Source organism: Pantherophis guttatus, chromosome 1 (assembly GCF_059756535.1).
Source record: "Pantherophis guttatus breed Tessera chromosome 1, ASM5975653v1, whole genome shotgun sequence".
In the NCBI taxonomy this organism is placed as follows: Eukaryota; Metazoa; Chordata; class Lepidosauria; order Squamata; family Colubridae; genus Pantherophis; species Pantherophis guttatus.
In genome coordinates, this window is record NC_142063.1 from 97,744,038 (window position 1) to 97,760,884 (window position 16,847).

The 16,847-nt window shown below is 37.4% G+C and overlaps 1 protein-coding gene across 1 annotated transcript in view; it reads right to left on the reverse strand.

Moving 5' to 3' along the window:
- Nucleotides 1-11,208: 11,208 nt before the first annotated feature.
- CTR9 (CTR9 component of Paf1/RNA polymerase II complex) overlaps nucleotides 11,209-16,847 on the reverse strand; it is a 28,066-nt gene continuing 22,427 nt past the window's right edge. The window contains exons 22-25 of the mRNA XM_060687682.2: nucleotides 16,186-16,340; nucleotides 15,495-15,591; nucleotides 14,041-14,153; nucleotides 11,209-12,455 (exon numbers count right to left, since the gene is read on the reverse strand). Coding sequence (XP_060543665.2) covers nucleotides 11,939-12,455; nucleotides 14,041-14,153; nucleotides 15,495-15,591; nucleotides 16,186-16,340 — 882 coding nt within the window. The 3' untranslated portion in view covers nucleotides 11,209-11,938. The remainder of the gene's footprint in view (nucleotides 12,456-14,040; nucleotides 14,154-15,494; nucleotides 15,592-16,185; nucleotides 16,341-16,847) is intronic.

The following is a 16,847-nucleotide window of genomic DNA, read 5'->3' on the forward strand; positions in this document are numbered from 1 at the left end:
ACATGTCTTTCCCTCAATCCCATTTAATTAGGTATATCTTGTATGGTAAAGTTTCTGGAGAGGGCAGGGCAGCCCTGTTTCATTATTTCCCAATTGTGAAGCATGAAATCACCTGTCATTGATTCATATGTCAGAATCATGATACTGTTTGAGATTCATGTAATAGTAACACTTGTTGAAGTGCTTGTTATTTTTTTAGTTCTTTATGAAATCTTCTAAACCAGGGTAAGACAACTGAAAGAGCCAAGTGTTGAAAAGGGTAAATTGTTAAGATTAGTTGTTTCCTATTGTCCTAAAAATGTATTTTTTAAATATTCCCAGAAATTCTGGGAGTTCCAAGTTCAATACATCTGGAAAAAAGGCTGCACAATTCGGCATTACAATTCTGCAATCATGATTTTATGAATTGTAAGCCTCAGACAGCCATATTAACATTGCATTCTTTCCAAAATTTATAAACACTAGCTTGAAATCCTAAATAGCTTGCTATTTTCAGATCCATTTAGTTAAAATTCAAGACCATATTGTTTTGTTTACATTTATGTTGCCTTAAAAGAAAAGTGTTGTGTTCCCTTTATATATGTTTCAACATTTGAAAGATTACTCTGAGAAAAATTACAAAAAGAAAGGAAAACTAAAATGATGTATGTATTGAAAGTACTTTCCTACTCTAATGGACAGGGAGTTGGGGGGGACGGGACATAATTTTCCTAAAATTTAGGAAACTTGCCTCATAGTTCCAGTATTTTACATCACTGGAATCAACAAGTTCGTGCCAAAATGGAGCAGGACTACATAGATTATTATGTACTTAACATTGTCTTAAGTAATAGCCTTGATTGATCTAAATGTGTTCTTAGCTATTGTTTCTATTGTTTTGACTTTCTATGGACAAATATTGTATAATCCCAGTATATTTTTCTGAATATAATTACTTCCCTATACTGCCTGTCATAAGCCTCTTTGCCAACTATTGAATGCTTGATTAAATATATCCGCCCTCAAAAAAAGAAGCAGGACAGCATTTTCCAGAGTCCAAAACACCCACAATATTCCAAATGGCTTTATTAAAGCAGTATTTTCAATTGCCCATTTATGTCCAACAGATAGTCTTGCACTTGCAGTATATAAATTCCAGGCTCATAGGTATCAAGGTGGAAGAGTTTATGGCATTTTTAGCCTTTACTGACCTTGGATTCAGTGTTGCTATCATCAAAATACTCTGGAGAAAATAATTACATCTATAACCTAAAGTTAGGTGGCAGTTAAAACCCATCTTTAAATTTTGTTACTAATGAAGAGGAATTGGTGTAGTGTATGCTGCTTTTCCCCTTATTTTTGCAGGCACTATTAAGTTACTATCTTAAATGTTCTGTAGTTGGTTATTATGGCTTAGTAGCCATGGCTCATTCAGCAACCCTAAAAAATGGTTTGGATTTACCTGATACACAAAATCCAAACTAAATAATGGATTAACACAATCTACTGTACTTTGTAGTTAATCCTTGTTCTTCTTCCAAACCTCTACCAGCTCCATTTTACAGAATATGTTCTAATATATGTAGAAACCTTACAAAAGCAGAATAACCTGTATATTACTTGGATAATATAAGGCATTTAGTTATAATTTTTTTACATGAAAGATAGTGTGTTTTTGTCATGTTTTTGCCATCTTTGTGGTTCATATTCTTGTAATTATTGGCTATGAAATAAACAGTTGTATCAGTGATACAAGTAATTCAGTCAGATCTCAGAGACCTGACAGTTTTTTTGAACTGTAGGCTTGAGAACAAGAATTCTACTCATGTGGATATTGAATAAACTAGAATAGGGGTGTGTACAAACGGGAAGAGGGTTTGAGTCCATGCACAAAACCTGCATGCTAGAGTTTTGGGCAGGATTATTTAGTGAAGATTATGATCCAACAATTTGGTTCTGGCTTTCATCTGAGAAAAAAACAGAGGAATCTTCAGTGGAAATAGGGCAAGGCTAATGCACGTCGCCTTCCATCTGGCCTATGTGTCAACCAAGACTACCTCATCTCCCTGATTCCATTACTGAATTAAAGCAGCATATATGACTGGGCCATCTATCCATCACTGATTCCATCACCTTTATAACAGTGATTGCTGTCACTATCCAACCAGCCTACTTGCTTTCTCACCCTCTGACTAGCATGTTCCCACACACTCATTTTTGTTTTCCTTGCTGCCCCCATCCTGAGTATCTTTAGCCAGAACACATTCTAGGTGCATTTCCAGGGCCAGCAAGTTTTGATCCAGGAAGAAGACACCTGATACTGCCTCATCTATGCATCATTTGATGTGCAGAATGTAAATTTATGTACAAGTTTAGTATGGCCAATTTGCAATCTGGCAATTTAGAAGTAGGAGTAATACTTTTGAAAGTAAATCTAAACCTGATTATGTCAGTGACTTCCTTAATTATAATTAAGATGTTTCACTGAAAATGGTAATCACTACTTGACTCAGGTCAGATCTGGCAGTACTAATTGCTAATCCAGTTGTTTGTTTTTTGCTTTAATTTATATGCTGCCCTTCTCCGGAGACTCAGGGCGGCTTACAATGCATTAAGCAATAGCCTTCATACTTTTGTATATTTATACAAAGTCAGCTTATTGCCCCCACAATCTGGGTCCTCATTTCACCTATCTTTGAAAGGATGGAAGGCTGAGTCAGCCTTGAGCCTGGTGAGATTTGAACTTGCAGTAATTGCAAGCAGCAGTTGTTAATAACAGTGCTTAGTCCATTGTACTACAGGCTCAGTTTTTATTATAGATTGGACTTGGCCACTTTTTTAGCCCATTGAAATTAGCTAAGTAAGGGATATCTCGAAGCACATCTGAGATTCACAAAATGTGTGATTTGTTGAAGAGCAAAATGATGGGATGCTATTACCAAGTATCGCAAGAAGGAATATAAATGGAAAGAAAAAACAATCTAAAAAAGATAAGCAGAGTAACTTGCAATCTGTAAAAGGATAATAGGATTGTATAGCTATATTTAGAAATGTACTACACAATAAAGTTTCTAGTAACATGAGACAGAATAATATTCCCTGTTTGAAATAATATTAGGACAGACTTTATGTAATTTCTCTCCAGTATTTTGAATAACAATTCCTATCCATCTTTCATGTACCTTATAATGGTTTAAAGCATACTAATGTGCAACATAAAATTAAAATGTGAAAACACGCCCAACTCAGTAAAGGCACAGGATTGTGAGATTTTTACTGTATTGTATGATTTACAGTGTCAAGTATTATTAAATTAGCAAACCATCAAGTCATTTCAAAAGTCTAAGACTTTTGCCAAGTTGGAGTGCTATCCAGAAATAGCTAGGACATAGCCCCGGAGAACATGGCTTTAGAGCAGACTTTTGGAATTATACCATTCTTATTGACATCTAGTGCTGTCAAGGCAGGCAGAAAAACGGTATGCAAAATGGCTTATACATACCTAGAGTGATACAAGTAAATGTGTATTGCACAAAGTAACAAGTGTAGTTGCATGATTCAAATTCTAGAAGGGCTGACCAGTCAAGGTGATAACTGTAATGTTATGCACAAGTTCTTGGAAGTAATAAAAGGACTATGGGTACATTACAGCAGCACCTGCATTTTCTGTGTCACGTGAGAAAAGTACATCTTCCTTCCTCTGTCCTTACCACTTTTTATAGAGTATCAAGAGTATCCTGTCATATTGCATTACTCCCTGATTTGGAAGCATTACTGCTTCAAACAGGAAGGCAGTGCAGAGATGAGGATGGCAGAAAAGATTATTCTTTCTATCCAAGACGTAGCATATACCGTATTTTTTGGAGTATAAGATGCTCTGGACTATAAGACGCACTTACCTTTTTTGGAGAGGAAAACAAGAAAAAAAAATCTGCCTCCACCTCCCAGCAATTTGCCTCCTTGCAGCAAACAGCCCATTTCAATTTCAGCTTCAGCACAGCCTGATTAGCACAAGCAGCTGATTGTCGGTTGGATCGGCCTCCCGAAGATCAGCTGTTTCAGGCTGCAGGGATTGCCATAGCCTCTTGCCGCCTCCACACATCCCATTTTCCTGGGGGCCGGCAAGTGGGCAGGGCTAAATTCAGTGTATAAGACACACCCAAATTTCCACCCTCTTTTATGGGGGGAAAAAAGTATGTCTTCTACTCAGAAAAATACGGTAAGCAATGCTTGAGCAGGGTCTGCAGAATTGTCTGGGATGCTACACATCCTCTTCATGACCTATTTGCCTTGTTACCTTCTGGGAGGAGACTTCGTGGTGTCCAAAGCAGAACATCTAGATTCAGCCACAGTTTTGTTCCATATAAGTATCAACCCTGTGAACTCTCATGTTTCCTCTTTCCGCTATGTATTCAAAATGGACAGTGATTAATGTATGTTTATATATGTATGGGTGTAAGTATATATACATATATATGTGTACAGCATATGCATATGTGTGTTATGTATGGGTATGGGTAGATATATACTTTCCTTTTTGTGCCAGTTTGCTCACAGTAAAAAATGACAATAAGGGTAATCTTAGTCTTAATCTTGAGTTCCATTGTCTAGGGAGCTACACTTGGTGGGTCTTAAGCTGTGGGCCTTTTCTGCTGTGGCACCCACAGAGATGAGGTCAGTCTCATTACTCCCAAGCTCTCAAAAGTGCCTTAAAACCTGCCTATGCCAGCAGGCCTGAGAATCCAGGAGGAGACAGATACACTCATGCAGTGACTCCACTATTATTAATATCCCACTATCTATTTTCTTTTCCTGTTTTGCTTTGACAGTTTTAATGCTTTTTCAGTGATTATTATATAATGGTTTGTATATGATGTTTCGTTGGATTGCTGTATGCCACCCAGAGTCACCTTCCATGAGATGGACGGTCATATAAATGTGCTTAGTAAATAAATACATATATACATATGTCAGAAGAAATACTTTGTCAGAAGAAACAGCAAATAAACTTCTAATGGACATATTGGTGAAAGAACTAACTGCACACTCAACAGCTTTGTCCCAGCTTAAATCAATCTTCTATACAGCACAGGATTCATGCTCTTTCAAAGGATGTTTAAAATGCTCACATAAGCGCTGACAAGCACTATGGAATGCACCAGTCAAGCGGTACACTGGCATATGCCTCTGCAGAAGCCAGGGGCTTAGTTTCTCCTACATGACCATAAAGGGTATCCTAAATTGCTATGGAGGACAGTTCCCAGCAAAGCAGGAACAATTTGCCTCCAGAAGTGGAACACCTTGCCTCCAGAGGTTCTGGGTGCTCCAACACTGGAAGTTTTAAAGAAGAGATTGGACAACCGTTTGTCTGAAATGGTATAGGTTCTCCTGCTTAAGCAAGGATTGGAGTAGAAGTCCTCCAAGGTCCCTTCCAACTCTGTATTCTGATGTGCCCTTTCCTGGCCTCACATGATAGCCCTGCAATCCTAGAGAAGTAAACAGTTGAGCCAAGAAAGTGGCAACAAGAGTATGAAAAACTCTCTCCTGAGTAGAACCAGCCCAACCTGTAATGCTTAAGACCCCCTTCTATGAAAGGGGGCCAGAGGCTACCCTTCTCAAGAATGATCTTGATATCTTGGAACAGCCTCTCATCTGTGGTTAAGTTGGCCTCCTCCCAATGGGCTCTTCAGAAGGTGTTGAGGAGAACACTGGTGTCAATTGTGATGTTTGGGATTCAAAGAAGGACATTTATGATGGGTTCATTTATGTTTTTGATTTGTAAACCAACTCGAGTCAATTGGATGTCAATCAATTTGGATGATACTGTATTTCAGAGGTGGTATTCAGCAGGTTCTGATCAGTTCTGGAGAACCGGTACTGGAAATTTTGAGTAGTTCAGAGAACCAGTAGTAAAAATTCTGACAAGCCCCACCCCCATCTATTCTCTGCCTCCCAAGTCCCAGCTGATCGGGAGGAAATGGGGATTTTGCAGTAACCTTCCCCTGGATTGGGGAGGGAATGGAGATTTTGCAGTATCCTTCTCCTGACACACCCACCAACCCACGCCCACAGAACTAGTAGTAAAAAAATTTGAAACCCACCACTGCTGTATTTGTGCATTTATTTAATAATTGTTATTATCACAGTATTAAAATGGCATATTTTTCTTTTTTTATTAATCTCAAATGCAATCATGCCATAAATGTTTAATAAGAAAATAAAAACAAGTTTAAAAAAATAAAAAATTGTTTAATCTCAAATATTTTATGATAAATTCAGCTTCATAATAGTTGCGTGAAAGAATAACATAGAGTGGCTTTTCTCTCACATGGGCTGCTTGTCTCATTTCACAGCATGAAACTGGGTTAGTGCAGCAGCATCAAAAGGAGATGTGTAAATAATAGCATAGAAGATCTGAGCTCCCATTCTGTTGCTTAAGAAGGCCTCTTGGACAATTTGTGGCTAGAGGGGTATTAGAAAGAAGCAAATGAAACTGACAGCTCCCTTTTAAATTTCTATAAATTGGATAATAAGTTATAGAGATTGTCTGTGAAATCACAGACCTAAAGCATACATTATTGCTAATCAATTGTTTGGAGATAAGTGCGGAGGAGGAAGGAAGTAAATTCTATTGTTATCTTCCATCTTTCTGATCAACCTGGCTAACTAATTATTATTGATCTCTGAGCTCTGGTGGCTCAGCAGACTAATTAACATCCACTTACATCTGCTGCCTGCAATTACTGCAAGTTCAAATCTCACCAGGCTCAAGGTTGACTCAGCCTTCCATCCTTTCTAAGGTAGGTAAAATGAGGACCCAGATTATGGGGGCAATAAGCTGACTTTGTATAAATATACAAAAGTATGAAGGCTATTGCTTAACGCATTGTAAGCCGCCCTGAGTGTCCGGAGAAGGGCGGCATATAAATCAAATTTTTAAAAAAATGATCTGTCTGATAAATGGATGGAAAGACATAGCTGAATCAGGGTCATAGAAACTATGGTAAAGACCTAAACTGAAATTAGCAAATCTGTGGATTTTGTAGGTCTATTATAGCAGTGAGCTTCTTGTTAAAGGACACTAATTTACCCATAAAAGTTTTGTTGGTCAGTGGCCAGATGGCATAAGAAATGTCCCGTTGTTAGAGAATTAAGAAGTAACTGTGATCTGTGTAAACAACAAAGACCAACATTTTTCTATTGGATTTATTTATATCAGCAATATCAGCTTGTCAGATGCTACATCTTTTCTATCCTGCTCTACAGAGTGGAGAGTTGGTCCCTGACAGAAAGCCACTTGAAAAGACTAGAAACATTTGAAATGTGGGTTTACAGGCAGTTGTTACGTATATGTTGGGTTGACAAAATCAGAAATGAGGTGAAAGTCACCTGGGAAAGCCAAGGGAAATAATCAAAACCATAAAAAAGCGAAAGTTAGAATATTTTGGACACGTGATGCGACATCCAGAAAAATACAGCATCCTTCACTTAATCCTCCAAGGAAAGATTGAAGGCAAACGAGGTCCAGGCAGTAGAAGAACATCATGGCTTCAAAATCTAAGGGACTGGTTTAGACAAAACTCCAGCATTTTTTTGTGCGGCTGTTGATAAAAATAGGATCGCCAACATTATCACCACCGTCCGATGAGGGACATGGCACAAGAAGATCAGCAATAGAACTCTCCTGTATTTGGAGGGTTTGTATTGTGTTCCTTTTCTTTTGCCTGTATACTACAGTATAAGGGGGGGAAAGCAATAAAATGAAATGAAAAATCCAGGGAAGTATAGAACATTTGGCTCAATTGATTGATGTCATTTTTTAAAAGCAACAATATGTTTTCCCTATATTTTGGCAAGGTTTTGCATAACATATTGTACCTCATTTAAATTCCAGTCAGTAACTGATGTGGTGGGATTCAAATTTTTTTACTACCGGTTCTGTGGGCGTGGCTTGGCGTGGCGGGGGAAGGATACTGTAAAATCTCCATTCCCTCCCCACTCCGGGGGAAGGTTACTGCAAAATCCCCATTTCCTCCAGAGTCCTCAGCTGGGACTCAGGAGGCAGAGAATAGATGGGAGCGGGGCCAGTCAAAGGTGGTATTTACCGGTTCTCCGAACTATTCAAAATTTCCACTACTGATTCTCCAGAACTGGTCAGAACCTGCTGTGTGAACTTTGTCTTATTGAATTACAGAAATAAAATGCTGGCTAGACAAGGTAAAAGATGAGGATATTTTTTTGTTTCTAGGTGCTGGTCTTAATGAAGAATGATGGGAAAAGACATACAAATAACACACCAAATGTATTTATGAGAAAAAGAAAATGGCACTTTTAACCATATAACAATAATGGATGATCGGGCTCTTATATCCTTCTATCTGTCTTAAATAACTTTAGTAGTATTAATGCAATGGTTGCTATCTGCCCTGGATAGTGGCTTCCTCTTGATTCTGCACATATCAGCATGTCACATAATAAGCGCTTAACTTGCTGATCCCATCACTTAAGACTTATAGACTCATAGTATTTTTATTATAGCCCTTTCTAAGCGGTTTAGAGAGTCAGCATATTGCCCCCAACAATCTGGGTCCTCATTTTACCGACTTCAGAAGGATGGAAGGCTGAGTCAACCTTGAGTCAATGAGACTCAAACTCCTGGCAGTGGGCGGTTAGCTTACAATAGTGCAATATTGTGCCACCACGGTTCCCTAATGATATATTATATAGAGCCACCATAAGGGCCACAACTACTCTAAAGAGTCAACAAAATGTCCATTAGCCCACAGTCCTCTGAAACATGCATTCCATACGCCCCTTGAGCAACCCCTGTCTTAATCTACCAATTTCAATGGAACCGATTCCAGAATAACTGAATTGCATTTGAGAATGAATTGCATTATGGACAGGAAATGTATATGGACAGCACCATTAATTTATATAGCATCAAATTCATTTTGATAGCTAAATTACATCATGTATCCTCGTCTTCTTTGCAGCCTAAAAAAATTGCTGCTTCATGGAAGTTCCTGTTCTACTCAAGAACTAATCCCCAACAGTTGTAATAATGTTAACTTCCATTTCCTTAATTCTCTGCTAACACAGTCAGTGGTTGTGTCGGACAGGAACTAAGGAAGCTGAAGCTGGCAAGAGGTGAAGGTGGAGAAAGTTGATCAGTGTAGCCCTTTGGCAGCATATCCTAAGCAAAAATAACTACTCTCTCCCAAAGAATGAAGACTTGGAACTAGAACAAGAAAAACAATTACGTGAAAGAACCTTAAGGTGCTTTTCCAAAAGGCAACTGGATTTTCTTGGGGGGGTTTTCCTTGAAAATATTTTGCTTTTCATCTCCAAGAATCTTCTTCACTTCATCCAAGCTTCTCAACCAGGCTTCTTGGATGAGAAGCAAAACATTTTGAAGGAAAAAATGAAGTGGCAAGAATTTCAACAATAAGTTAGGCATTCCTTATAATGCTCAACTTGTCATGGCCTCTCCCTTTCTGTTGGTGGACTTTGATATAACTTGCTTTGTAGGTTAACTTTATGGAATGAGAATGAAAAACTTCAAACTCAACAGATTTTGCTGAACCACAATTCCTAACAGCCATAGTTGGCATGGCCAATCATGACTTTTTAATTTTACAACATCCTTATAAATATCAGGTGCCAAACTCTCTGCAGAGAATAGCCAGAATATATCGTATCAGTCATCACATTATCACTCTTTAAGGAAATTGTGAACCAAGTAATACTATTATGTCTGTTTTTACATTGTGTTTACCCATTTCTTTATCTCTTAGTTCATTTCATCAAATCATTCCCATATTTCTGGTTTACTATTGCTAACAACAAATGAAGATTACTTCTTTTAGGGCTCCTTAAAATTATTCAAGAGTGAAAATACAACAATGCTACATGCCAGGTTCTTCTTTTTCTATGTAAGATAGCAATATCAAAAACTGGTCTGTTATCATTTCTACTGTGTTTCCAAATTACAAATCAAAACATACAGGCTACTAAAATAGTCAGACAGCAAACTTTACGTGGCTTTGCTGTTTCTGTTAAATATTGTTCTTGGCACCTGGAGTTTGAACAGAAATAATTGTAACCTTCTAAATGGTACAGGTAATCCTTGACTTACAACCAGTTGCTTAGTAACAGTTGTAGAGGGTTACTTATGACTTGCATTTGAAGTTCTGACAGTTGCCTCCTCCTCATGGCTACGAGCAAAATTGGCCCATAGCAAACCTTTGGCAAAGTTTGCTAAATGACCACTGCAAAAAAGGTTGTAAAATCAGGCCAGTCACATGGATGATCCGATTTATGACTGTCAAGACAACTATAGTGGGCAGACTTCATTATGGTCATAACTTGAGGACTACTTGTACTGAGCTACAGCTTTTAGCAGTCCTACCAGAATAGGAGAAGACCTGTATATTGCACGGGTAAGAAAGGCTGAGAAGATATCTGCAGACCCTTCACATCCTGGACATAAAGTGTTTCAATCCTCCCCCCAGGATGCTGCTATAGGACATTGCATGCCAAAATAACTAAACACAGGGACAAGTTTTTCCCCCATCCTATCTCTCTGCTGAACATCTAATTCTTACAGCGCTGTCTAATGTCTATCCCAAAGGTGCTTTTTCAAAAAGCAAATGGAATTTTTTCTTGAAAAAGCATCTTTGGGACAACCATGACCTGGATGAGAATCTCCACAGATGTCTAATCTCTATGTATATTTACCCATGTAGTATGGTTATGGTATTATTATTTATCTATATTATTTTCTTCACTCCCCCTTTATTGGTATTATTACTATGATTACTATTCTGTTGCTCAGCATGTATACTGAATCCTTTTGTACCGGAGACTAATTCCTTGTGTGTCGAATCATACTTGGCCGAATAAAGTTAAATTCAAGTCAATAGTTCCTAATAGGAAATGATGGGAGTTGTCGTTGAGTTTTATCTGCCCATTTGCACTCTTTGTAGTTCTGACATAGAGATTTGGATTGGAAATGGGCATTCGAGGAATATTTAAAAAGTAATTTAGGTAATTTATAATTTGAAATTAAATCCCGCATATGCCCAAATCCAACTTTTCAGGATTACCATAATACAATCCTCTACCAAAATGCTAATACTGAACTCAAAAGGATTTATTTAAGAAAACAGAATTGTCAAAAACCATAATAAACTGGACCACTCTGAACAGAGGATAATGACTACTACATGCCACAAACAGATAATTTTATTCCAGGAGGGCTCTTGTACAATATTGCAATTTGGCCACATTACAAAGCTATAATTTATTTATGTACCTGTAGCAATTTTCAAATTAAAAAAAAACTTTTAAAATTTAGAATTTTACTACAAGAGGTATGTACATAACAAAAAGAGCTTGCTAGCCAGAGTGACAGGTTGTAGACCCATTCTTTACACCACCTCATAAAGTACCAGAACATCTAGCAAGACCAGGTAAGGAAGGACGAGCTCCAGTTTTCCGCCCAAATCAGAGGGCTTCAAGGCATTTATCTCAGGTGGTGAGCATAACTGGATGCAACGTTACCATTTTGACCATTTGGTTCATCTTCACATTATATGTACATTTCCACAAAATAAACTTTTAAACGCCCTATTTTATTTATTAAATTTATATGCTGCCCATCTTCCTGATAGGGCGACTCTAGGCGGCCTACAGAACGTAAGTATGCAGCTTACTTATTGCCAAATGTGGTACTTGAGTAGCTCACATACACTAAAGGAACACTAGGCTCTAGTGAATGGGTAGTTCAGTAGAAAAACGTTGTAGGAAAAATTTCAAGACTTTGTTCCTAAAGCATAGCTATGCATGTTTTAAAATCAATTTTGAGATATAAATGATGGTTTTCTATCCTTCTCATTAGGCTCAGAGGGATATGTATTTACAAAGGAGTTTATAAGAACCGGGCTGCAGCTGATATTTAATCACTATCATCAGATCCACGATATGAGCCTCGTTCGGAAGCCTCGTTGTTGGAAGCCTCTGGCTCAGACTCATTAACTGAACCCTCATTGTCAGAGACTCTCTCTGAATCTCTGTCAGAATCAGCACTGCGGGAAGCTGGGCGAGATTCGTTCTCAGAACCACCAGACGGACTTCTTCCTGACTGCACAGACTCATTATCCGACTGCTCCGAATCAGACTGTCTTCTTTTTCTCACTGAACCATCACTGTCTGAGTGTCTTCTCTTTCTCACTGAACCATCACTGTCTGAGTGTCTTCTCTTTCTCACTGAACCATCACTGTCTGAGTGTCTTCTCTTTCTCACTGAACCATCACTGTCTGAGTCTTCATCCGAAGGGCGGGCACTGGATCGTCTGGGACTGCCTCCCTCGCTGCCAGATTTGTTACTGTTGTCCAAATCACTGTCAGACACAACATTTTTGTTACGCTGCTGCTCGGCATCATCTGAGTCACTGTTGCTGTTCCTGGCATTGCTGTTCAAGCAAAGAAGAGAAAAATAAAATGCAAACATCTGAAGCAGAACATTAGGCTGTGTATGAAATACTACAAGTTCCCGGGAGTTCTGTTAATTTTGTCCAGCATAATAGATCTTATGCCAAGAAAGTTAAATGAACTATCACTTGTGATAATTTGTTCTTGTTTATGTATGGTGTGCTGAGACTGTCCTTAAGCTGTTAACTTTTATAGTTTTTGAGATGTCAGTTTATACCTTTTCATATAATTTTGTAGCCAGGAAAGAAAGTACCGATTAACCACATTTATGCATTTTCAGAAAGTTTAATTATGCATAATTGCACTTTAGATGTTACTGAAATATTTTGAATAAAACCATCTCAAATATGAAAGATCATTTCTGATCTTGAGACAGAGTTTAACCTCAAAACACTTCCCAAATGTTCTAAATGACTATCTTTGGAATGCAAATCAGCTGCTTCCTATTTGAAGTAAGGTATTTCTTACTTCAAATGACTTGAATCAAAATGTTTTGCACATCATTGGTGCTTTGGTGCGGTCTCCACATAGATACAGAATTATCCCCATGGAATCAGGATTAATTACATTGAGTGTGAAGGCCAAACAGAAGCTGTATCTCCTTAAATTTCCTTCCTTAGCCTAATACGTCTGTAGGTCTAAATTGGGGGTTCCCAATTTAGTTCCCAATTTAGTGTTAAATGTTACCAACCTATTACATGTAATCCTCTCTCAATGACCAATCGAGATTCTCAACTCCATTAAGTAACATGAACGTTAAGTGAAACATCATGTGACTATGCCCAACTTATATCTGTTCTGCTGCAGTCATTAAGCAAATTTCCTGCAGTCTTTAAGTGCAACATCACATTATCATGACTTGCACCTTCCTGCCAGCTTCTCCACTGACTTGGCTTGTTGGAAGCCAGCTGTGAAGTTTGCAGTTTGGTCTAGTGGTAAAAGCACCATGCTACAAAGTAGGAGATCATGAGTTCAATTCCCACCTTAACCATAAAAGCCAGTTGGGTCACTTTGGGCCAATCACATTCACACAGTTCAACCACCTCATAGGGTGTTGTTGTGAGGAAAATAGGAGGAAGGTGTATTGGATACATTTGCTATCTTGAGTTATTTGTTTTAAAAAAAAAGTGGGATATGAATAAATAAAATGGCAATCACATGACTGTGGGATACTACTACAATGAATGCCTATGGAGGATGCTGAGGACTGATTGTAAACCTAATTTTCAGCATAAGTTTGAACAGTCACTAGGGCAGATGTTAATCAACCTGTACCCATGAAGACATAGAAAATACTAATAGATTTTGTTTTAAAATATAAAACACTATATCAATAGGAAACATAATGAAGAGTCACTTGGTTTACCTGGATTTTTAAAAGGTTTCTTAATCTTTCATAATTTAGTTCTATTATCCTTCAATTAAAGGTTACTTAGGATAGACTAGGATGTATTCACTCTGCATTTTTCACAATTTTGAAATGGAGAAGAAAATACATGTTACCTGTGACTCCATTTTTATCAGAATAAATAAATCACTATTACTTCCAATGGAAAATATACATACCCATCATCAGCGATTTTGAGTTTATCTTCATCAGATGAGTCATCGCTTGATGAAATGATGGCTTTAGATTTGATTTTTCCCTTCATTGAAAGAGGCAAGCGTTCTGGCTTGGACTACAGATAGGGAAAAAAAGTGATAGAACTTGTAAAGAAAATTGACTTTCAGCTCTTTAATAAAATAAACTATAAAATATTCCTATTACAGAAGCTTGTGGTGGAAAAGTAAAACGATTTAGCTAAAAGGTGGCTATGCATTTTTCTTTCTATCCACGTCTTATTAAATTACACCCAATCCCATAGGTCTAGGATATAAAAGTAATTTCCAATTGCTAAAGACTGAACTAAAAAACTATGGGAAAAAACCATTCAAACTTTCTAGAAACTGCTAAACTCTGTCATAACAAAGGAGGTTATTATATGCTGTGAGCCTGGAGGTGCCAGGAGATACATGAATATCTCCTATACCTACCTGGCTACCACCTCCATTCAATTTTTTGTATTAAAAATGTTTGAAAAATGTTTCAAATTAAAAAACAGAACAAGAACCAAAAGCTGTTATCCTGGAAGAAATAAGCTCCAATTTTCCATATCTTCAGTTCTAAATTAATTAAATTAAATTAAATTAACTAAATTAATTTAATTTTAATTAATGAAAATATGGAGGAAGGAGACCATTGAGCAAGGAATAACATTAAAGGAAGATATGGCTAAAGGATCTGACCTCCCTTATACTATTTGAAGGACCCTGAATAGGTTGAAGGTTAGAGTCCCTTAATGTAAAACCAATAATCTCAAGTGGAGGCTCTTAGCGGATAACAACATGTTTATGTGAATGTGGAGAGATACAGAGCCTGGCCCATCTGCTAGTATGTTGGCTACTACCAGAAGCATGTACCGATAATGACTTATTTTTGGCCAATGACAAAGCCAAGGTGGCTTCATTCTCTCAGTTTAAATTTGATCTAGACATGGAAGAAGAAGAAATTCTAGAGTCTTGAACCTTGGTTAGAAACTACAAATGATTGAGGATGCAAGTGCTCTGAAAGAAGTGTGTTATACCTATCAGATAAAGGTAAGCAAAGAAACAAAGAGGCTCAAGGGGGTTGCAGACCCCATTTTAATAAATCAGTGTTTTAGAACTGCATTACATCTCCCACTGGAGCCATTTCGTGAATGGGCAAGCCTCTTCTCTCATCAGCCCTTTTATAACATATCCTTATAACCCTACAAATTATGTTCATTAGCCCGGAAAAGGTGGGGATCTCTAGCTAAGGCCCACGGTAAGATGCTTCTGAGTCTTCAATTTAGTTCAAATAGAAATAAGTGAAGCAATGCTATGTGCAAGCAAGGATGGGTACCTTCTAGTGCTTTCTAGGACATTCCACCATCCAACCTTAAACTAAAGATTTTTAATTAGACTCACAGAGCATTTAATGAAATAGTTATAAATCATACCATTCTTCTCTTCTCAGTTTTGGCTGGGCGTCGCTTCTTCTGTCTTGGTCCTGTCTCGTTTTCATCGTCATCAGTATCACCATCTCCTTTTTGAGGTCTTGAGAAAAACACACACACAAATAATCATCAAAGTTCTATAAACATTGTGTCCTGATCAGATCTCTACAAAGAAAAAAAAACCCCTACTGATTCTTCACTTTTTCTTACGAAAACATTTTCCATTAATAGTTCCAGAACTTTACATTAAAATTACTTAACAATATAGACAAATGTAATGAGTATCATAGGATTGGTTATGCTTTTTTTTTTTTAAAAAAGCTCACTGCAGAGCTAATTCTTGAAATGATTTCAAATAATTTTTAAAACATAAAACAGCAATTAAAAACTTGTATTTACACATCTATAATAGCAAAAAAAAAAAAAAAAGAAGAAGACACTTGTAAACACCAGTTCATAATAATGCCAGAAACTGCAGTTCAGATGCCATGGCTAGGCTCTGAATGTTTCTATGAGTACACATCAGAACTTCTCTGGTTCTTTCCCGCTATCAAAAACTGCTCTTTTCTGAGTTTTAAGCAGAATCAGGCAGCAAGGCAGATTAGAGCAGTAATGGGAAGAAAGGAATCAAACTTCCCAATGTGCGTTATCAAATTCACTGTGTACACCCTCATTTCCCTCCAAAGGATTTCACCTTCGTCGCTTCTTCTTTTTCTTCTCTCCGTCCTCTTCTTCGCCATCTTGTTCACTGCCACTGCCCTTCCTCCTCTTTTTCTTTCTGGATACGGGAAGGTCTTCATCACTGTCATCATTGACAAACTCATCAAATTCTCCAGTTTTTCTGGAACGCTGTCACAAAAATCATAAACCACAATGTATTGTTATTTTTAGATGAAAATCCTCTGCTTAATCAAGCATTTTGGAAGTGAATTACCCTCTAGTTTAAAAGAATACAGAGTTAGAAAATTTCACACTTAATTTATGGGTTTTTTTAAAGCCTTCCTTTCAGAATCGTTGTTCTTAGGATTCACATTATGCAAACACAGATTAACACAAATCACAAACTGAAAAAAAGAATAGAATAATCCAATTGGTCTTTAATCTTCTAACGCTACTTTTGCTAACTTTAACATCCACCAGTCATTTGTAACTAAGAGCACCTCAAAATTAAAAGTGATAGAAAAACAAAATGAAAGACATGAAATGCTAGAATGCTAAAATTAAATGTAGAGAAGTATGGAATCTAGACTTTAAAAAAGACAGAGGAAAGTGTTGCTGTTTTTCTTACAAATTTTGTAAAGACTTATTTTAAGAGATTCTCAAAAAAAGATCAAGAGGCATAGAATACAACCATTT